A 24,071-nucleotide genomic window follows, 5' to 3' on the forward strand; every position below is an offset into this window, starting at 1 on the left:
CATTTCTAAATATATAGAAATCTACCGTTCTTTTAAAACAAACTACGAGAAAAATATGTTACATAAATTGAGACGAAAAAAAGTAATAAAATTAAGAACCCCTACAAATTTTCATACCACAAGAGATTTCACTTTCACATTATTAGGTTGTTCATCATAGTAGCATGCACCATCCACACTAGACTTATATTCATACAACAAACTTAAGTGCCCAAAAATGTAACAAAAAAAAAAAAAAAATCCAAAGTAGAGATGAAGAAATACAATATAGTACAATTAGTGTAGTGATGTTGGGCAAGTACTATACTTGAGATGAATATTTTGGTCATGATGAGAATTAGGAACTATACTTGCTGTTGTTATCCTTTTAGCTTGGAACTTTTGTTTGCAAGCATGACATGTGATTTGTGAAAGAGTAAAATTAATTTTCCTTATTGCTTCTTCCTTCAATACTTGTGCCTTTTCTAATTCCATTTGTGCTTGTCTCCTTATTCTCCTTGCATTACCCAATTCTTCCTCCGCCAATTCAATTTCTCTCCTCCCATTCTTTCTCACCTCTTCCGCGTACAATTTTTCGGCTAACGCCTGCCTCAACCCCTCTACACCATTTCTCGATCTGTGTGTGTCATTATTATTATTCTCCGACTCATTCTTCTCACTTAGATCCGATGAACCAATAGAGAGTTGAAGATTATAATCATCGCGCGATTTTGACGATACGGAGACATCAAAGGGGCTAGATGGAGATGTTGTTGTAGTAGTAGTAGTCAAGAGTTGGAGCTCTAAATTGTGTTTTTTTATTATGGCATTTGGAGTATTCATAATAAAATTAGGCCATGGGACTGTATTAGTAGTGGTGATGAGATTATTTGTGTGATCACTTGAAGGGCTAGGACTTGAAGCTGTACGAGAAAGGCAAGGTGCTGATGGTAATTGTATTAAAGATTGTGATTCTGATCGAAGTCTTCCAAAACTACATAAGTCTTGATGCTCTATGAAGCTCTCCACCCTAAATTACACAAAGTCGAATCGCTTCGTTAAATTTGATGCACATATGAAAATATAATTAAGTAAATAAAAGTGTACTGTCTAACTCAATAAAGATAAAAAAAAGGTGTTAACTAAACTATAGAATAAATAGATAAACACACATTTAATTAATTTAACTAATGAAAAGGTTACCCCCACCTTACCAAAAAAAAACAAAAAAAGGACTATTTTGATAGGATCAAAGATCTTCATACTTTTTTTCAATCAATAAGTAGAATATTTTCTGAAGAAGTCAATGAAGACATTCCTTATAGAAGCATTGAATTAATAAAATAATCATGAGGAAGAAACCCAATACATATTATATTTTAATTATAAGTTAATAATGAAATAGGATTGAGATGCTAAGTATAACAAAATAGAGAAATTTAGAGTATCAAGAATGACATAAACCTGGTTTTTGGGAGCCACACATAGTATAAAAATAAAATACCCATAGAAGGAAACAACTTCCTCATTTTGCGCTCTTTTGTTTTTCCTTTTCACAAAGCTGGGTTGTTTTGTAAGCGGAATGTGATAAGCAAGTATATTTCATGTGTTGCAATAGCAAATATCTTAAATCAAAAATAAAGTTAATCCTAAATTTTATCTAAATATTATTATCCTTATCCTACGTACCAAACGACACCTCAATTATAAGTTATAACTAATATAGAAGTACTCATCAATAGGACCAAAACATTAGAGCTAACAATATAGTCATGAATCTATTGCAATAAATAGTTATCTTTTAACTGACCTGGAGAATACGCGACCGCAATCGCAAGAATGACCACGAGTTCCACATGTTTTGAGATGTGCCTTGTAATCAGATTGAACAGCATATCCTTTGTTACATTTCTCACATACCCATTGTTTGTGATTACTATGTTTCCTCCTGAAGTGTTTTTTAATACCAACAAGATCACCAAGAGCATGACAAGGGTCATGATGTAGACAAGTTGGCTCTGGACAAACAAATACTCTTTTTTTAACAATAGGGGTTTCTCTTTTTAGCAATTTCCATGGTACTTTATGCCTTCTTCTATGCATTTGTAAATTTTGATCCCTTTGAAATCCTTGATTACAGATCTCACATATGTATCTATCTGATTCTAATAAAGTTTTTGGTGATAAAGATACCACTTCTGCATCTGGATCTATAAAAACAAAAAATAATTAAATTAACAACATATCCAGTGAAACCCCACAAATAAGGTCTGAAAGGATAAAATGTACGCAGACGTTACAACTGATGCTAATTAATAAAATTTTGAAGAATTGTACCTGGGGTTCCAGCTGGCCTTCTTTTTCTTTTGTTGTTGTTGTTGTTAATACAATTGTTTCCATTATGCTCTGAGGAAGTCATGAAGGGGTCTGATGAAGAATTAAACATGACTTAAATGGATTTTTAATTGTGTATAGAAATTAGTGAAAGAGAGTGAAAAGGAGAAATTAAAGAAGGTTTCTATATAGGTATCATAAGCTAGCTTTTTTGATCTCTAGAGATAGCTTTTTAGACTTTCAGCTTTTTCTCTTCATAGACTTGTTTTAGCTTCACCTTAATAAACTTCTTAATCAATGAAGAAGATTGGGTTGGGCAGAAAAATTAAAATGATTTCTCTTTATAAACTTTGCTTTTCTGCTGAAAATTGGTGTGGTTTGGAGTGGGGTATAGGGGTGGGGGAGTAGTAGTTTGAAAGAGATTTTTTTTTTAACGGTGGTTTCCGGACTAGTTTTGCTTATTTTAAGTATTATTTCACTAAATATTTGTGTTATGGTGGAGTCATAAATACTAACAAATAACAAATTAAGGAAATTCAAAAATGTCACAATAGAGATTTAAATATATATGTATTTTTTTTATTTTTTTGTTTTTCATTCGATGTCTGGAACCCGTATTCGAGCACCGATTAAATTTGGATCGTGCTCTGCAGCGTCCATTCGAGAGTGACGCTCCCAACAAGATTTTCTCCATGTCCAGGACTCGAACATGAGACTTTTGATAAAGGGTGGAGTAGTCACCACTACATCACAATCAATATTTGTTTAATATATATGTACTATTTTATATTTTTCTTATATTGAAGGGATTTATAATTGTATATGTATAAAAAATTAATTGACTATAAAATTTTAAATGCAGTTTGAAGTTGTATTTGAAATTTCGAAACACTCAAAATCTTGTATTGAAGATCTAATATATAATATTACGTGATTATCCATTCTGAGATAATACTCTTGTAAAACATATTTGATTGTATGATTCAAAGCTCCAAATTCAACTTTTAAAATTTCAAATAAAGTGAATAATATTTAAATTTTTATGTTCAATATATGCCCACTTAGTTTTCCTACTCATCCCAATTTAAATAAATAAATATATATATTCATGTCAAAGACATCACAATTGGACTGAGGACAAAAAAGTCAGATAAATTAGTAAAAAAAAAAAGGAAGAAAGTAATTTAGTAAAGAAGACAAAAAAACATCACAAAATCACTATTTGAATTCATGTGAGAGCACAGTAAATTTGCATGCATAAATACATGCACAGCAACATTACCAACAGTGCCATCAGCAGATCCATATATACAATAATGTATTAGTACATAATAATAATTAAATCTTTTTATTTTTGTCAGTCATCTTTTTTATGCCCTACAGTATATAAATTGGAACTATTCCCTTATGAAATTACAAATCAACCCCTCTTATTCATGTCTGCTATTGATGGAGGACCTGCCTACTGTACAATCATTTGAGTTTGAAACTTTGAAAAATAATCATTCTATTTCAATTTACCTGATGTAATTTGACTGAGTACAAAAGTTGAAAAATATGAAAACACTTTACAATGTTTCAAAACGGCTTTTAAAATATTTACACCTTTGTAGACTTTTGTCACATAAGTGGGACTTGATATGTATAAAATGTTTGATGATATTAGTCAAATAAAAAAATGTCATAAATGGAGACGAATGAATAAAAAAAAAAACTTACGGAAAGACTCTTTTTGGTCAAAACTAGTTGAGGGGATGGTTACTTTTAGATGATGAAAAAAAAATTAAAATGATGAGCATCAATAGAACAGTAAATTGGCAACAGTAGAATTGTCTTTTGCACACAACTTTTGGCTAAGCAACTGTTTGGTTTGGTCCACCACACTCTGCAAATATCATATCACCAAACTCATGTTTTGAGCTTAACTCACTTAATTATGGTTTAAAGAAAATTGTGTCATCATATATATATTATATAATATATATATATATATATATATACTCCATTAAAGTTAAATGTGAAATTTATATTTAAATTGTTTTGTTTCTATATCAGAAAGTATAATATGTTTTGGAATAGACAAAAAAAAAAAATATGTCACATGAATAGAGACGAAAGAACGTGTTTTAAATTTCGATCTGCCCTTTTTTTCCCTTTTTCAACATTTTAACACATAAAATGTCAATTCTTGGAACCAAATTAAGATCTAAATAGCTTGGCTTCTTCTTGCGCTTTCTACTCTCTTCTTTTTGCAAAGAAGGATCAATCTTGAATTATTTTTCTTTTATAAAGAAAAAAAAAGCAATTATATATGATTCATTCCATCTCTATTTAATTAAATTAAATAAATGTAGTTGGATTTTAGCCATTGAAGTATAAAAATCTTTAGAGGTGTGGGGTTTTGTTGATGCTGAAAGGTAAGACATATATGGTGATTGCCAACACCATTCTATCTTCATATAGGAATATTACAGCTACTTATATGATATATCACACCTCACCCCCCCCCCCTCCTCCACCCCCAATCTTATCTAATAATGATTTTTCTATAGGGTTCTTTTTCCCATTTGATCTTCCAATTATTTCTTTTTTCCTTTGTCCCATACTCTTCCTTGCTTTGTTTAACTAGAGGTTTTTATTCGAATCATAAAAATGAAAAACTTTTGAAAAGTGTTAAGGGATTACAAGACATAAATTCAAGTTAGTCAGATCAATAGACGTTAAATATCAAATCAAGTAGATATCTATATTGCATTCCTTACTGGCCAGTATAGTTTGATGATTGAGATTCATTTACTCTAATTTAATCAGAATTCTTTGTTTTAACATTATTTTTAGGGATAACTCGGAACAAAAATTCAAATTAACCGAAACTCGGAAAGTTTAAAAGGGAATAGTATTGCATAGATCAATACTAGGTCCTAGCAGCGTGCACCAATATGGTTACCATCATTATGATTTATGTGCAACAAAAATAGAAGTGTTAAAAGGAGGAAAATAAAATAGAAAAGTAGTAACACAGATCGGAATCTTGTATTTTTATAGAGAGCTCCTCTTTAATTACTTTCTACGTATTTTAATATGTTTAATTAAAACTGTACCTTAGCTTTGTTACTCCATATAGTATTTGAAGAGTAAATATTAGGAGATTTAGAAATTCTTTTTGTTTTTTCGGAAATGAATCTGCGTTAATCACGACTCGTGTCATCAGTCATTGAGAATTCGAGGAGATGCAAAGTATATTTTATGTAAACTCTAGCCGTCATACTAATTTGGAAAATTCTTGCTCTAATTATTTTAAGAAAAGAAAATGCGCTAATTAAAAGACTTAAAAAAAACACGAGCTTAAAGGTATTTGATGTCTCAACATATATATACATCTAAGGGACAGTACGTAAGATATTCATTATTAATTTGATGATTAATTTCAAAAAGGTGATTAGTTTAATAAAAAAATAATTATAGAGGAAGGATGATTAGCAAAGAAATTCTATATTAAGATGTTGCATGTGTGGGAGAATCCAAATTCATATCATTGTCTCCATTCTTTCAGCACACAATAAAATACACTTCACTTTCTTTCACGCTATCTCCTTGTTTATTCAATAACTTTTGCCAAATTTTTTTTTGATGACAAAGGAAAATCCACAGCCGCTACCCTTTGGATGCGCATAGGGTAAAACCCCCGCTCCTATGCAATAGCTCACAAATCACATAGGAGAGGTAACCCACACTAGGCAAGCCCGGTGCGACGAGCTCGACCCAGAAGGCAAATCCCTTACTTTCACTGGCAAGGGGTTTCGAACTTGAGACCTCCAACATGGAAGTCCCAAGCCCAAACCACTGGGCCACCCCAAAGGGTTTTTGCCAAATTTTTTTAATCTTCTTTTTTATTGTCACACCAAACATCAGAAATACGGAATATTTCTTACTATTGAATCCATTACACTTAAGAAATTAGAGTGTTCAAAATTAACTTCTTCTTTTTTGTGATTTTTGACATTTTATATGTACTCCATGTTGAAAATATTGAGATCATGTGAGTATAATGCTACAACCTCTATTACTATTAAATTTGAATATAGATATTTGGTTTAATTATGATATGACAATTGGATTGTTTGAAAAGATAAACCAGACCAAAAAAAAAAAAAACAAGTGGCATCTAATTTGTAGAGGTGCACCCAATAATCATTACATGGTTTAGACTATTGGACTATTTTAAGCTTGTGTTTCACTTCTCACCACATATCTTAATTCATTGATTAGATTTCGTATGGCCATGTTTTATGACAAATTCTCATTTCAACTTCTTATCCAGAATTCCAAGTATAGGCCCATTGAAGTAGAGGGTTCACCTAAAAATAATGGCATTTACCAATTATATACCTATATGCTCTCGGGGGAATACTTTCTCCTTACTAACCAAACACCAGAAAAACACGACAATAGACTGTAAATTCCATCTCTTGACATGCCCTATCGGTCAATTCTAAGCTACAAGTCTTACGAGATATACGAGGAATTCTCTAAAATGCCAAGGTTGAATGGATTATACAGTAACAACTCAAACTGAATATCTCTGTTGTTCAGGGAACGAATGAACGAGTCAATTTTCTGGGAAGAAACATTTACTTAGAGGTGAAAGATAGACTGATGAATTCAAGTGAAAATGTTGAATTCCAGTGGCTCATGACAACAAAAGAGAGGGATGTGCATAAAGATAACTTCTCAGTAGGTAGGACTTCCAAATGAGAAGTATTACCAGAATAAATATGCACATTTTCTGGCAATGGAGAGGCACCTAAGCTGAAGAAAAAATTCTTGTTCAAACCATGCCATCGCTTCTTAATATATCACAAAATCCAGTAACTGTTGGAAATGGATCAAGTTTGTCATAAATGGCCTTAATCTAAAAGAAGGTCAGGGAAAGTATTTTATACTGTCTATATAAATGGTTACACAAGGGACAAAACAGATATTGGAAACATGGGCTCAAAGTTCTGACTTTATTTCATTAAAGGTTAAGACAGATGCTCTCTTATGCAACACCAGCAACAGCTACACCTCCATCGCGAGTAAATTGGAGGAATCCTCTAAATGGATCCTCAATGTCCATGTTGCTGCATTTGAACCCGTCTTTCTCCAATTTTATAGGAACTCACTAAAAGTCCTCTACATTTCTGTGTGCTTACAAATCTCTAATGAGACTAAAGGACTCCTAATGAACATTTGGCACTAACATAACTAGAACTTAATCCCAACTAGCTATTGGTATAAACTTAAAAGCTAATAACTTGGACCATTTCTCAGATTGTGAACATCCTTACACATAGCCTTATGGCTTATGCTAATCTTCATTGTATCGCTCAAGAGAAACAAAGTAATACAAAAATCTCAAAACAAGAACAGGAATTATGCTAATTTATCGGTCAGTCAAAACACATCCTCATATTTGTTAGGGCTCAATAACAACTTGTTAAAAAACAATTACCATCACAATCTACACCTCAGGCAGTGGAGAGACAATACAAGTCAGTCTGCTTGATGAAATTGACACATGCATTGAAGGAATTTCCCATTCGAAAAGAACATCAACCAATTAAGATAACAATCGTTAAAATGACAGGCCAGAACCCAGGTTTGATAACATTCAACCAGAGTAGTGCAGGACTTAGCCATTTGGTTGATCAAATAGAAGGTATTCCCTCATAGGAAGACAGCATCTGGATAATAACAAATATAAGAATGCAAAATTTTCCATTCAAAGATCATCAGTACTAATTGCATAAAAAATGTACCTCCTCTGCAACTTTCATAATCTGCCACTACCGTAAGTGTGCTATCTGTGAGAACTACAAAGGTAAACTGAAAGAAAATAAAGAAAATTCCACAGGACAAAATCTGAAGGAGTGCTGCAATGCTTGAATTTCACTGGTTAGAAACTACCTGACAAGCCTCAGTCCAAGCCATAGTCAACTATGTACACCAGAAATGCATCATACCTATTTTAAGGACAACTGCTAGCATATCCACCATACATCTATCTGATAATGACAAACTTGTTTGTACCATGCCTTGCCCAGTGTGGCTTCAGATCAATTGGATTAGAAAAGTTATATCCTTCTGAAGCCAGTTTCTCTAGTACCTTTTTAAACGCTCCCAGACTCATCTTCCGACCTGCTATCCTTGAACCACGCCGTTTTACATTCATAGGCAAGGGATATGAAGACAAATTAGTGGTACAGCAAGCTGATTGCCATCCACCACAGCCCCACCTATAACACTGCTGAGCAGCCCCAGTGCATGAGCAAATTGGTATGGGAATTACCGAAATATCCATATTAATACCATTAATGATGACTTCTGCACTTTTCCTGGGAGCTCTTGCCCGTGGAAGAGATGGGGTAGACTCGTCTTTAGGAGCCCTAGTAGCTTTCTTTGCCTTCTTAGGTTTAGGGGACTTCAGCACTTGGGATTGACCAGCTCCCCTCTTCTTAGCAAGCCCACCTATATTATCCCTTTCTTGGCAAACCTCTTCCACCAGAGGAGCAGTTTCAACTTTCACCAAGTTCGGCTGCTGGTGCATCTGCATAGACTGAGCGGAAGATGTCTCAGGCAAAAACCCATAACCTGGAAGATAAGGGTGGTTTGCAGATAGCACATTGAGATACTTCTCTCTATAGTCTTTTTGATTAACCCACGAATCCCTCATGTACTCCATGGGCATGGGAGACTCCGAGATCCCACAAACTCGATGATGATGAAATGCACCACCATTAGTCGACGCCATAACTGTAGGATGGTCAGGTTGGTGGGTTTGTTGTTGTTGGTGGTGATTATCGTGAATGTTGCGAAAATGGGGGGGCTTTTCATTCATCGAGGACATGAGTTGCAGGCCCAAATGGCCCTTCGGAACAGTTGGTGTTGGCTCAAAATAGCTCCAATTCCGTATATTCATACCGCCATTACCATCCATGGCTGCCTGAAATCGATAGCAAAAGGGCTCTAAATTTCAATAAAGACAGTATTTTGCAACCCCAGGATGCTAAATATTGCTTATTTCAGTAGAACACCAATGCCACAGCATGCAAGCATCATCGTTTCCAATCCTGCAAAAACCACAAGGGATAATGTTGACCAAATCAAACCGTATAAAAAACACAAGTAACAATATTACAAAACATCCTATCAATTGCCACAAAACACATAAACGCTCATAATGTCAACACCAAATTAAGCAATGAAAAAGATAACAACACTCTCACCAAATCAAATGCCAAGGTTTAGAAAGAAACACAAGCAATAATACCAAAAAAAAAAAAAAAAAAAAACAGTACCGTCAGAAAATGAGCGAATAAATTCAATCGATCGTCAATAAAATGCAAAGAAGTTGATAAAAATTTGAACCTTCATATAAAATCAGCAGTGACTAAGTTTTCCAATATAGATCTTGACATAAATTGAGAATATAATAGTTCAAAAATGGAAAATGAGAGAATTCGTAAATGTAACTAGAAAAACAAGAGTACTCACCGGAGGTAAAAGTCGGCTGGTTAGGGTTTGGGACTGTAATCCCCTCTATGGGAATTTGGAAGAGACGCCCTTATTTACTTACAAGAATTTTGATTTTTCTATGAATTATTAATTGCAGAAAATAAAAATAAAAATAAAAACACACCATAAGTTAAAAAATAATACTAATAAAGGGATAATACATACGAATTAAACTTGCCCACTTTGTGGGATCTACCACATGGTGTAATATCAATAATAATAACATATTCGGTATATTTTTATAAGTAGAGTCTGTATATGTATGCAATCTTACTCCTATAAAGCATATCAGAATCAAGTGTCGAAAGGGAATAGAATCGTGAATAAAACACGTTTAAAACAAAAGAAGAATAAAACAACAACGACAATAAATATCACGGTAATTGAAATAAAGGAAACAACAAATAATCGAAATTGAAATAATATCAATATGGATGAGATACTAGACAACACTTGACTTACTAACCTTTTATCATAATTCTAGATCTCCATATCTCCCTTCTACGATCGTGTGATTTTCTATAAGATTGCATGTGTGCCACATCATGTCTAATCACATCTCCACAATACTTCTTCAGTCTACCTCTATCTCTCCGCATACCCACCATTGCAAGTCTTTGACACCTCCTCACTAGAATGCATCTCAACTTCTTCTCTCTTATGTTGTCCACCATGAAAATCACTCTCACCTTGTCCCGATTTTGTTCCTAATCATATATCTCCTAATATTTCCACACATCCATTTGAATATCCTCATTTCCACTACTTTCAGCTTGTAGACGTGCAAGTTCTTGACCGATACCACTTTTTTGTCAACCAAATTTATATTTGGTAGAATTAGAAGGTTTGATTAATATTTTTGGTGGAAATTATTTTTAATCCATCTCCCATTTTATGGATACTAGTTTTAGATTCTCTTTATATGCATGAGGTGAATCAAGTTCAAGAATTACTTATTAATTCAAGTGTAATGTGCTTTTTGTTTTTGTGTCTACACCCTCGATTGAAAAATCAGTATTTTTATGCAGTGTTACTCTTACGCGTTCGTGGTTTCAGTTAAAGCTCAACATTTTGAGACTTTTTATAGTCGACAAAAATTAACTTCTTTTCTCAGCTTTTAATTATTGACATAGAACTTAAAGGAAAATAATGCTCAATGTGTAATACCCTGTCTATCCTAAAAAATTAATTGGTCTAAATTCATTTTAATAGTAAAGTTGACCATATTTAGTGGTACCTAACTACTTATAACGAACATACAAGCAAGCACTACCAAAACTAATAATTTTTCAGATCCGTATAAACTAGTACAATATAATAATAACATCAAATTAATAGCCAAACATTCTACTTTAACCTCCATCCTCCACATTGAACTTACCACAACTAATGAATTTTTAAGTTGTAGGAGTGCCGCCCCCAAATGGACCCTAATCGGGGCTCCAAAAAAAAATTGAAACTGAAGAACAACCGTTACAACTAGGTCCATCACTTCAATAAATGGAGAGAAGTCAAATATCCTTCCTAGTGAGATGCTCCACCAATCCCACAAGAAGATTCTAGATAAGTTGACTAAAACTTTCGAGTTTCGACTCCACCATATTATAGAGCTCCACGAAGAAGAAATTTGACAAAAGCAAGGGAAAGGGGCAGGATAGCAAATAAACAAAGACAATCAGAAAGCGTTGTAAGGGTGCGCGCACAGATCCTAAAAGTAGCAGGCATCCATGATGCCGAATTAGAAAATTCATTGTTACAATAAAGTTTACAACCACCTTCACAGATTACCATTCTACATGGCATTGTTTGTTTTTCCCTCACTTAGAACACTGTATAAAAGGACTGAAACATACATTTTCTACACTCTCTCGGCTTTATGCAGGACTGCATAAGCGGAAAGCTAACTCCTCATAAGGTTTACGAGCAAAAAACTGTTGGGTTAATTTCTTCCTCGAGAAAGAGATAAAGCATTCCTGCAGGAAGTAATAGGAATGGCCAATTAAATATGCTTATGCTGTATTATACTTCTCCTTCACAGCTAAGGCAGCTGCTCTGTACCACGCAGCTGCAGCCATGGCACCTGGGTCAGGAACTGATGCAAGAATATCTCCGGGTACATAGGTTGAACGGCCAGCCTAGAAAACAAACTGATTATGACTCTTACTAAAATAAGAAATTGGCAACCAGATAACACTGATTTAAAGATGGATCAAGACAGATGTACAATTTTTCTGTTATAAGCTTCGCAATTCCACTCAAAATAAAATGAGCATCGTCTCCATTCAAAGGAAGACATGTAAAGAAAATTGCTTATCAAAATTCTTGGTAAAGGTTTCCAATAAAAACATTAACAGGGAATTCCTGAAGCAGCCTAGTCCAAATCTCCATGAAAAATTGCAATCTATTATTTATGTCAGAAGTTCAGTAATTACCAAGCTTATCTTTCAAGAAAGGGCAGATTCGTATGAATTTTCACCCAGTAGAACAAAGACTTCAATCATAAATTTTAAATACCTAAAACAATAAATCACATCTTGAACTTACTTTAAACCTTCTAGAGGAGTCATTTAACAACCCTTCGGTCAAGACATATTCTAAGAGTTCAGACTTATCATTTCATTTGAAGTAAAACCAGGTACTGATCCAAGATTTTCTATTGATTTGGTAATGAATCCAAATAAACTACAGATATCTTCCCTTATGTGAGACCTATAAAGCCAGATAAATTTGTTGGATCGCTACGTTAATCATTTCTCAACTTTGATTCCTTGTTGATTTGAGCCAAATAGTAAAAGGATACAAACACATTTTCATCCTGGATTATTGCTTTAGTCTAATAGGGTGAAGATGCTTAAAGGTGTAACAGTCCCTGAAGAAGAAAGACAAGCATAAGGGTACTTTACAGTTGCTCCATTTTTTAAAGATGCTTAAGCTACAATATTTTTTTGGTGTTGTGTCAAATATTTATGAACCTTTTTAGTGCTAACCACATATCTATGTAACATTTGTGGAAATAAACCATTGTAACACCGTGTGCGCTATTTTCCTTTCAACGCATTAGAAGAAAATACAGCGACGATACCTGCGCCTGCATGTGCTTGGTTGACTCGGCGCCAGCAGATGCTGCCTCAGCAGAAATAATGAAAGCATCCACAGGGTCGTCCCCAGCATTCAACCTCTGATCCCAATGCATAAAATTTCTTGATGAATAAGGTATGTAGGAAAAAAATGCAAATGATGTATCATGAAAAAACATTATATTGACCTCTTTAAGAGCTGACAATGCTGGTATAAGAGCATCTAAAAGTGTACGATAACCAGCACTAGCTCCTCCATATTTACTAACAGCAGCGATAGCAGCTTCAAGTGAATCAGCCCCTGAATCAAAAGAGTAGATTGGTACACAAAGAAATAGTTGGAAGCAACAAAAATCAAGTCTATACTTTACTGCCAAGGAGTCAACTTACAGTGAAGAGCTGTGACAACCGACTCAGCATTTTCTTTCAACTTTGCATATGCTGCCTTACAGAATATACTGTATCTGTTATAAAGATAGATGTTTAGTGGCATTGGTAATATAAGGAAAATTCAGGTTGAAAGAAAGAATTGGTATAGTTAATGAGACATGGAAAGTGCATTACAAGATACCGCTAGTTCCCCCCATTACTCTTCCAATAGAAGCTCCAATTTCATTGATTGTTTCTGCAGGGTCATTCAACGGATAGCTGCAAGAAGTAAAAAAAACAGAAAGCAGGAGTAAATTTTCTCGAAGATGGAAATATATAATCTCAATTCACACAGTTGTTACGCAACTATCTAAAATTCATACAACAAACTTGCTAAAAACCAATAGGTTGGTTTCCATAACCTTGAAAAGTGAAGAAAGAGGGGAAATGAACAAAAATGACACAGAGATGATAAAAGGAAATAAATAAAGAAAATAAATAAACATAAGAATAACTAAATGAAAACATGCAATAGCAGCTGATTTTTCATATCATATCATTAAGTTGACTACAAAGCAGATTAAACACAACTTCTGCCATCACAAGTTGTCTTTCACAAAACCTCGTGTTTTAACTCATGAAGAAACTTCTACCTCTCCTGTTTAAAAAATGAAACCTATCTATACCCAACAATTAATTATAGGGATATCCTAAGAGCAAACAATGCTGCAAGCAGATGTGTGCAAGCAGAACACTCTAAAACAACCACACCACAGACGGTGCAAGCAGGAAAAAGGAGAGAAAACAAACAGAGACACATTTTGTCTGTTAGTGAATAATTTTAGAAGTAACTAATACCTTTCTTCTAAGCACTCTTACCAGAGATAAAAAGGAAAGGCAGAAGATGCCTTGCTTTTTACTCCTTAGGAGTGAGAATATGCAATAATCTTGGGAAGACTAATCAGCTTCCCTTTTACTTTCTTGGAGACACTATATGAGGAAAGAATCTAGGGAAGAAGACTCACTACTTCTTCATGTCTTCAAGTATAGCCACTGCACCTCTGAACATCTGCAGTTTCACAAAGGAGCTTATTAAATGCAGATAACATGGGGAACAAATGAAGGGAAACAAATAGGCTATCCAAAGACCTACAGTTGAACCACAATCGCCATCACCAACTTTATTGTCCCACTCATTCAAATTATCCCTGAGAATTACAACCTCAGTAGCCGCTGCTTCAATAGCTGCCTCAAGGATATGACCCTGAGGGCTCAGTTTCTCAGGCCGACTCAATGTCTAGTAAAAGAAGAAACAGACAGTAAGATAGTAAATATTATTGATCTGCAACAGAATTATAATATGATATGCTCTCTCTCAACCTAAAAATCCAAAGAAGATTCAAAGCAGTAGCTACAATTGACGTCTGGGACAGCGACTGTTCAATCGAATATTTATCAAGTATCAGTGACATCACCCTTATTTGCATATGTGTTTATCAGTGCTTTCAAAGCAAATTTGGCATACCTTGTCACTCTTGATAGAATGTGATGGAGGAAGTGGAACAGGAATCTTTGCAGGAGGCCGGTTGCCTGAAATTTTTAACTTCCAGTAAGCAAAGTAGATCTATTATCATATACAGGGTAAATTGCTACAAAAATCATACAGATTATGTGCTAGTTATATCACCTACAGATAAGAGGATACTAGTGAATTACCTATTATGAACTTTTCTCTCTGTTACTCTAGTTCTTTTACTAAGGGAAATATAAATGAGGGGGAGCTTTTCCTTGTCTAGAAATAAAAATAGTACAAGGAACCAGAAGTTAAAACTAGCATGAGCCACCAATATGGCCATACATAGTCCAACGTAATAATAGACAAATAGAAACTGACCTTCAGCACCAACAGGCCAATTTGGAGCTTTAGTTGGAGCATCTAAACGATCTAAAATTGCTTGATCAGCCTTCATTACCGAAATTGAAAAGCCTGCATATAACTGAAGTAAGAAAATGAATGTTGTTGGGCGAAGTAAAGGGACTTATAACCTGATATACCTGCCATATCAAGTGACGTCATAAATGACCCTGTATAGACTCTATCAACAGCTAGACCATGTTCAAGCTGCAATTCTGGGACAGCCTTGCCAGCTATAATCATCAATTCCATCAATGGTGTTGCTCCTAATCTGCAGTAGGGGAGTAAAAAGAAATAAGTACACAGAAAAATGTGAAAAATGATTTCATTTGAAATTTCAGGGGTCTAATTGAAGTATTCCATAAATACCAAATGGAGCATTCAAGGAAAAATATACAGGGGCCAAGGACAGATACGGGGTAAGCATGCTACCAGGAGATCTTTCTATATACTATTAAACCAAATCTGCTCCGTCAACCAAAAAATGCGAGAAATGGAAAGGATCAGAAAGGCAAAAGAAAAATGAGAACAGAACAGGATAACTAAACCGCCACAATACTTGGAGGGAAGAGATGATAGAGGCAAATATAGACGAGTAGAGCTGAAACTTACCCATTAATCAGGAGCACGACTCTACTCCCACGCGTGATTGGAACGTAGTTGGTCTCCTGCAAAGACATTCAGTGACAGTGAAATTTCCTTCTGCAGAATAAGTGTCCTTAACTAAGATGAATGAGACCAAGGTTGTTGTTGTGCATTCTTAGTCCCTTTTCCTGAAAGACTTCCTCTTTTAAAACTAGACCCCTCTGGCCCATGAAAATTTGATGGAGTATGCTAGGAGGTATGCAACTTCCTTTCTTTTTTTTTTTTTTGGGGGGGGGGGGGGGGGGGATGTGGGGGGTAAGGGGTGGATGCACAAGAAAAATTGCCATGTGAATATCCTTCACTACCTCAGTGAAAGAAGGTGAAAAGGATAGACTGATTGCATAAAAGATTCCAAACTAAAGCTAGTGGCCTTTTTTCTTTATTTCTTTTTTTTTCCTCCACTAAATTAACATATCTAATGAATGACTATTTTTTATGTGTTTCAGTTAATAGTTCAACTCCAAATATTGTTTCTACTTTCCTCGTTATCCTTACAAGATGTTGGGGCCACAAACAGAATATTTTGCCCAGCCTATCTTCTTTCACAAAAATGTAAGAAAAACATATTAAAATCTTCATCATTAGTCCCTGTAGCTTTATAGTGTACATGAATGGCAAAGATTAAAACCTTACATCTACATGGTTATAGTTTTTTGGAGTCACTTTCCTCATTTGTTTTAGTACCAAAAGAAAGATCAAAAGTTTATCTCATCAAAAAGTAAAAGTGATTCCACTTCATCCTTTCCAATTCATAGTGATGATTCAAACAATTATCAGAAAACTTTTAGTGCATCAAGTACTAGTGCATATCAAGTCAAACTTTCAGACTCCAAGTATTCACATACCGGTGACAAAATCTCCTTCAGAACATGAGAAACCACCACATCTACTGGTTGAAGGTCAGCTACAGCAGCTCCTGGTTCCCCATGCTGAAAAAAAGGAGAAAACAGTGAAAACAATTTGATAATGCAGAAGTGAAGATCACAGAATTCTAAGAAGTCTGCCAGCCCTTAACCACCACTTAGACCTTGGAAGTTCCAACTGTAGCACAGACACATTTGAAGAGACCCAACCAATTCTACCGTTGAAAAGCAACATCGAGTATAAAACTGCTATAAACAGAAATGATATGAACGACATTCACAGCACCCCCAAGGTAAATTACAGGATTATCATGTCTCCAAAACATGAATGTAGTATGACATGTTTCATCTAGTAAAGCTTGACTTATCAACTTCTTCCCCATTGCTAATATCAATCATGAGTACCCTTGTGCCTATAAAGGAACTTACTATTCCAAGACCAAGCTCCATCTTTCCTGGGCCTAAACGGTCTGAAGTCACCTGTCCTGGCAATGTACAAACAGATAATGCAACGCCCATTGTCCCAACCATTTCTGATGCATGTTTGGCTTCAGCTGCAACATCAGCAAGGGGAAGACCACAAGCTGCTGCAGCTCCGGCAACCTGAAGTAAGTGAAATTCAGAAAAGACACATGGGAAAGCAACTGAAACCAATGATATTTGCGAACTTCAACCAAACATACAGCGAGATACATAGGTAAAGTGACTGCTACAAAGACTAGCCAGTGTCTCATAACTTTGAATTCAACAAAGAAGCAGAAAAGATCAATGGAGTCTTTTTGTAAATATGTATAGTTCTGCATAAGAAGCACAACAATATTCCAAGTACCCTCTATAACAGAGCATTGAAGAAACAACTTGTCAAAAGACCATGAAAATTTGGTGCCCTTCAGATAATTGGGGTATTTGACCCCAACCACCCACCACCCCGAAAAAACACACACACACAGATAAACCAGAATTAGAAATAAAGAAACATGTGAACACATAGGATGATGGACATGTAACACCCAGAATCGCCTCGATAAAAAATATTTTTGTTGTTGTCTTCTTTTTCCACAGAATCAAGTTGATTTCATGATTCGTTAATCCACAAGGGTTGAAAGCCACCTTGGATGCAATTTTCAAGTAGGTACAAAGTAAGAATTTTCAACAAATATTTGTATATGTTAAATTTACTTTAATAAGATTTTCCAGCTTTTAGGAGCTGGGTTTTTTAGTAAAGTACTATTTGTCTCAAAACGTTGAAATTACCAGCTTTCTCAGCATGCATTTTAAATAGCTGAAATTGTTGTCACTCAAATGATCAGAGATTCTGCAATAGTTCTCTTACTTTTTTTATTTGAAACTGGTAACTAATAGTTCTCTTATGTATCATTGAAAAGTCAAGAACACCAAAGAGATCATTAATACTATTGTTTCTTGTGAGAAGAAAATGCAGTTGACAAAAGGAAGCTAGCAATTTTGACTTTTTTCAGAAATCACCAAAAGGCACTCTTATGTCACTATCAATCTCTTAATATTCGAGTTTGGTTTTTCCTTTGAAGTCCATCAGAGTTTAGAGAATCTCAAGACCTTGGAACAAACATTACGTAATGTGGCACAGTAAATGAATTATATTGTTCTATCAAACTGTGTGCCACACTAATATGAAACTCCATGGATTTAGTAGGAGGTCCATAAAAATATGTGAATGCACTATGAACTAAAGGAAAGAGAAGCAGATATATTACACAAAACACATAGAACTTCAATATTTTGTAGGTGGTATCAATAGGAAAAATTTTGTTTTGAACTGAGAGGAAAATTGTAAAAGCTTCAATCAGTTATGACTGAAGTCAAATATCTATGCCCATTCAAATGAAATCTAAAAGACATGCACACAGATAGAGATTGTGAACCTTGTGAACAAGAAGTGTCCCTGCCAACCCTCTTCGGCCAGCAATGCCTCTTGGAGGTGGTAAAGCACAGTCATCACCGACGATTACCATCTGGTGATAAAGAAAAATACATGCATGTATATCAGTGTGTACTTATCTTCCAGTTTTTGATGATTACTTGGCGATTGCAATCATCGTCGTCGTCATAGTAAAAAAAATAATTAACAACAAACTAATTATACTGATATCACAATGATACCTCGACTTTATAACCTTCAGATTTTGCTTGTTCGGCAGCCAAACCAAAATTCAGTCGATCACCAGTATAGTTCTGTAAAGAACCAAAGCGCATTGTAATCATGAAATGTAAGCAAATCATGAGATCACTTCATTATGAGTTATAACCATAAATGAAGAATGTAACAGCGATCCACAGCATCTTTCTTTCAACAGTAAATATTCCAGTATAACCAAAAGTAGGATGATAATTGGTGATCCTTTATGTGCATTGTCAACCCCATTAAACCTAACTGGTAGAACTAGACAAGGGCAGTAATTAAATTAACAGCTAGGATAAGTGGTACCTTGACAATAAGAAGGCATCCCATGGGACCTGTGACAGCTCGTATGCCCTAAATTGAATCAGGTCAGGAGGCAGACATCAATAGGGAAGAACTTAAATATGTCTACATGCTAACCAAAGGGGGTAATACTTAATAGCATATCATACAGCAAGAATTGAGTCAACATTTGGAGAGGCAAAAACGTCCCCACAGATAGCTGCAGTCAGCATCCCTTCTCCAACAAATCCAGCATGAGCAGGTTCATGGCCACTTCCACCACCTAAGTTATAGAAGTACCAAGATACCAGGTTAAACTGCACTTCACTTCACTTCACTGGAGTTCCAAAGATACATCCCAAGTTAAAGATTCTCAAGAACACTTTTAAGTCGTAAATATTCATATATAATTAATGGTCAATCCCAACTAGAGTTCAAGGTTGTTCTGTCCAGCTAAGGAAAAGAAGATGCAGAGGATGGGATGCCGCTCCTTTGGCTAATATGTGGGTACTTTGAAGGGAAATAAACAAGAGAGCCTTGAAGGTGTGGAAAACAATTTTGTGCATTCGGAGCATGTCTTTTATTTCTAGTAAACTTTTGGTGCACCCGTGTGGTTTATGTTAGTGTTAGATGTTTAGGAGTCATTTGTAGAAAACCAATTTCTTTTACATTCTATACCACTTCTTTATGGGAAGTTCTGAACCACATTGATAAAATTATTACCCCGTGAAACAGAAAATGATTAGTCATTGCATATTAACGAACTACTGAAAACTGTATTTAGTTTTAAACACGAAACTGCAGCAGACTCTCATACGCAATGATATTATCTTTCAGAAGAGGTGAGCAAGCAATGCATACAAGACCTATAGTCTTAACTCATTACAAGAACCAGTTTCACTATTATACAGATTGATTAGTCTGTCAAGCTTGATCTTTTCCAACTTGTGTATGACGCTCTGAATGCCAAATTATTAGTGCTACCAATGAAACGAAAACTCCAGTGTTGAAATATAGACATGAAACACAGTTCAAATTGAAGAAACCTGATATGATGGCAACTTTGTCATATTTTGCACCAGAAACATCAGCACGCAAGACAACCTTAACCTGGCTTTCAGCACAGAAGATAACATGTTACAACCAACTTGCAACACATATTATCTTAGTAGAGAAACATGTAAACACTAAAGTGAACAAAGTAACTAAAGGTAGATCACCTCTGGGAAACCATCCAGATATTGCAACCCTGGGTAATTCTCAATAAGTCCCTCAATGAACTCTGTCACAACATCTGCAAATCATTGCACTTCAGTATTTACAGCACATAAATATTAGGCTTTCCAGTTTCCATACATAACATAAGACCTCAGTACCTATTATAAGCTTCACAAAGCTCTATAATATTTAATTATGCCACACACAGATGACACACACAAATGTACATACATTTCTTTTATTAATTTTTTGATAAGGTAAAAATTAATGTACATACATATCTATTGAAACAGACCATGATGTCATTCAACTAGGTCTCAATTCCAAATTAGTTCTGATCAGCTACATGAACCTTATACATCCATTCTGTCATATTCAGGCCCGTTTCATTACAACACTAATTCATCTTTTAATGTAAATTAAGCGCCAGAACATTCACAAATTCCCAAACTTAAGAAGCTGGGGGCGTGCCCGCCAGCCCTGCCTACGATTACTGAAAGTGAATTCGACTCCACATGTCCGTTGAACAGTTCCGAAGTAGCAAGACAAGTGAATGAAGGCGCTGTAAGCAGTAGTGAATACTTTTTCCATGGCTCCTACGGAAACGTTCCCTTTATGACTATAGACTGAACTCGTTGTGAACCTTTTCAATTATTAGTAGCGACTCGTGAAGTAGCCCTCTTTCTTTACAAAAAAAAAGGGTACATGCCCCTTTCAACTCCTTTCCTTCTCCTCGCTACTGTCAAAATGTTGAATTTCTTTTTTTACATTGGTCCATAAATGTTCTAGATTTCTAGAAGCGAAAAGAGGCATCCATCGGTGTGACCTAGTGGTTGACGAAGTGAATTGAGAAGCATGAATTCTCATGTTCAAATCCCGAGGCAAAAAACACTAGGTGATTTCTTCCCCTCTATCCAAACCGCGGTGGACAGAGTTAACCGATATATGTGCTAGTACGAATTAGCTAGTACCCCGTGGAATTAGTCTAAGTGAAGATAAGTTGTCCTGGACAACGGAAACCGGAAACCGGACAGCACAGTTATCAAAACAAAACACTTTTCTCCTTTATACACATATGCACTTACTTTAGGTTTGGTATGATAAGCATAGCAAATTAGTAGTTCTACCTAATACCTACAACTATATTTTTTTTATTCCTATATTTGACTTGCCTTCATTTCCAACAAGACAAAACACTAATGTCAATTCTTTTTCTTTTCTACTTCCACCAAAGATCGTATATACTCAAACAACTCGCTTGATTAAACAATCCCTTTCTCAAATTAGACAAAATCTACTATTTCAATTCAACGAACATGACAAGCAATGCACATAAACAATTTATCACATCAACATCCAATAAACAATCCAATTGAAAGAAGAACAAAGTAAAAATGATAGAGCAATTTTTAGGGGTTTCAGTTACCATTGGGGTCGTTGATGAGTTTTTTGCTCTGAAAATCCATCGGATAATTGTGCTGCATTTACACAAGGCGATAGAAATTAGAAAAAAATCCAAAGAGAAAGAGAAAAAAAGTGAAGTGTCTTCTTTGGGAAGAAAGAAAAACCTGAGGGCTTTGTAGGTGTGGGGAGAGTAGACTTCAATTGTTGAATGCTTTGTCCGAAGTCCGAACAAACACAAAAGAGAGAGAAGGGGAAAAAAAAGATTTATAGAGGAATTATGGCTTATTCTTCTTTTTATGAAATGAAAAATTAAAGTATATTTAATATTATCCACTCTATGAACTTATATTATATTATTATATTCAACAAAATATTGAAAGAGAAAGTTAGCTATCATCTGTTTGGTCAAGTTTTTGACATTAATAAGGGTATTTATTCCTTTTTTCTAAAAGGTAATCCTATCCATTTTGGAGAGCACTTGAATGTGGGTTACTTGTTGTGGCCGATTCAGAATTTTTACGAGAATTTAAAAGAAGAAAATGCTATTTTTTGAGATTTGAATTTGAAATATTAAAGATGAATTTTGAACTCCTAAATCACTGAATCAACCTTTAATTGTGTGTTCAAAAAATTCAAAATCTATACATGTACATTAAAATTAAAAATTTACCTTATATATACATTATAATTTTTTTGTCAAATGGATCGGATGAACACCCTCCCGACCCACTAGATCTACCTTGTGTTTACAAGGGCGGAGCCACCTTAGGCGAAGGGTGTTTCAATGCACACCCTTCGTCAGAAAATTATATGGTGTACATAGGTTAAGTGTTAATTAACATGAGTGTATATTTAATTTTTGTACACTCTTAACACAACTGAGAGGAAAATTTGCACACACTTCGTCAAATTTCTAACTTCGTCACTGTGTGTTTCTTTATCACAATAGAATAGAAAAAAACATCTTAATAATTAACTATTTCATGGATAGCTAGTTTTATTATTTTAGTATAAAATGTATTTTGTTATTAATCAATATTCACAATTAAATATGCAATGTAAAATAAGTTTGTATTATATTTCAAGATTATTATCTCTTATTTCATTAACCTAATGAGTAATGACCCAAGTGTATGGCCCAACTTTTATATAGAAAAAATAATAATTTTCATTTTCGCAGGACAATTTTTTTTTTTACCCAAATCTTATATATTTACTAGAACCATCTTTTCCCCCTAATGTAACTCAATTGTATTTATATATATTTCATTTTTGCAATCTGATACTCATAATATCTTTTTTTTTCTAAAAAATAAACAAACATAAACAATTTTTCTGGTATGACAAAAGTATTTTCAAGTGATTTGAACAAATTTAATAGATCTTTCCTCTTGAAAATACTTATGAAATTTCATTTTAGGAAATATATTTTTTTAAATCGCATGAAATGTCACTTTTCTCGTAATTAAACTATAATAAGAAAACTACAAGTATTATTTATCAGGAATTAAAAAGAAATTTGATATTGAAAGATAAAAAAAAAAGACAAATTTGGATGCTGCAAGTGGGCCACCCATGTTCAATTAAGTTCTTGCTCGAATAACCCTTAAAACTGTTTGGTGTTTAATTTTTGTTTCTGCGATTTGTTTAATAAAAGTTTATAAATAAAATACTTCTTAATTCATCTGAATCTAATTAACCCGACATATGAATTTTTTTTTCTTCGGAATAAATTTGATAAAAAATAAGTTATAGTATAATATAAATTGTGTAGTATTTTAAAATTTTGTTATAGTATGCAAAATTTGCAATTTGCTTTTTAGGGAAAATGTTGTTTATTGTTTTTAGAAGGAAAAAAAATTGATAGTCATTATGAATGGTAGAATATATGCGTGAGTTTGTATGTTTTGTTTTAATTTGGAAAATATATTATTTCTTTTTGATATACCACATGACTAGTTATGCCTTGTATTATAATGTAAGAAATATCATGATACAACAAATAAGCTTATTTCCTATGAAAAAATTGTTTGTTATTTTAATGTTGAAGACATAATGAAATATTATGATACAAAAATTTAATTTTATGCCTAAAAAAAATTGATATCAAAATTTTTACTGAGCAACAATTAAAAATTATCAAACTTGAGGACAAAATTCAAATACCATTCATTTGTGCAAATGACCCTATTCAAATTGTACGTCCAAATCAAAACAGCTCGTTTTCATTTTTAGCCTATTTCTTGAGTACTTTTGCTAGAGTTTTGGTG

General features: G+C 34.3%; 3 protein-coding genes across 4 annotated transcripts; all 3 read right to left on the reverse strand.

The window, feature by feature from the left end:
• Positions 1 to 276: 276 nt before the first annotated feature.
• On the reverse strand, positions 277 to 2,472 carry LOC125809651 (zinc finger protein SHOOT GRAVITROPISM 5-like). Its single transcript, XM_049489242.1, has 3 exons — positions 2,317 to 2,472; positions 1,790 to 2,189; positions 277 to 1,009 (listed from the first exon to the last, which is right to left on the reverse strand). The coding sequence occupies exons 1-3, from the start codon at positions 2,423 to 2,425 to the stop codon at positions 277 to 279; spliced, it is 1,242 nt and encodes a 413-aa protein (XP_049345199.1). The 5' UTR covers positions 2,426 to 2,472.
• A 5,483-nt stretch (positions 2,473 to 7,955) lies between these two features.
• Positions 7,956 to 9,951, reverse strand: LOC125809744 (protein BASIC PENTACYSTEINE2-like). Of its 2 annotated transcripts, none has more exons than XM_049489343.1 (2): positions 9,850 to 9,951; positions 7,956 to 9,425 (listed from the first exon to the last, which is right to left on the reverse strand). In XM_049489343.1, the coding sequence occupies exon 2, from the start codon at positions 9,290 to 9,292 to the stop codon at positions 8,357 to 8,359; it is 936 nt and encodes a 311-aa protein (XP_049345300.1). In that variant the 5' UTR covers positions 9,293 to 9,425; positions 9,850 to 9,951; the 3' UTR covers positions 7,956 to 8,356. The 2 variants fall into 2 exon arrangements, with proteins under 2 accessions (XP_049345300.1, XP_049345299.1); XM_049489342.1 differs by having other exon boundaries at positions 7,956 to 9,298; positions 9,850 to 9,925.
• A 1,628-nt stretch (positions 9,952 to 11,579) lies between these two features.
• On the reverse strand, positions 11,580 to 22,112 carry LOC125809662 (putative 3,4-dihydroxy-2-butanone kinase). Its single transcript, XM_049489254.1, has 21 exons — positions 21,966 to 22,112; positions 21,824 to 21,875; positions 20,400 to 20,473; positions 20,226 to 20,289; positions 19,350 to 19,462; positions 19,204 to 19,251; positions 18,879 to 18,950; positions 18,641 to 18,730; positions 17,169 to 17,342; positions 16,722 to 16,805; positions 15,844 to 15,899; positions 15,372 to 15,502; positions 15,211 to 15,303; positions 14,842 to 14,906; positions 14,470 to 14,613; positions 14,342 to 14,385; positions 13,512 to 13,595; positions 13,338 to 13,411; positions 13,136 to 13,248; positions 12,953 to 13,048; positions 11,580 to 12,005 (listed from the first exon to the last, which is right to left on the reverse strand). The coding sequence occupies exons 2-21, from the start codon at positions 21,861 to 21,863 to the stop codon at positions 11,880 to 11,882; spliced, it is 1,785 nt and encodes a 594-aa protein (XP_049345211.1). The 5' UTR covers positions 21,864 to 21,875; positions 21,966 to 22,112; the 3' UTR covers positions 11,580 to 11,879.
• Between the last annotated feature and the right edge of the window lie 1,959 nt (positions 22,113 to 24,071).

Source organism: Solanum verrucosum, unplaced genomic scaffold (genome assembly GCF_900185275.1).
Source record: "Solanum verrucosum unplaced genomic scaffold, falcon-dt-bn FXZP01000121.1, whole genome shotgun sequence".
NCBI lineage: Eukaryota > Viridiplantae > Streptophyta > Magnoliopsida > Solanales > Solanaceae > Solanum > Solanum verrucosum.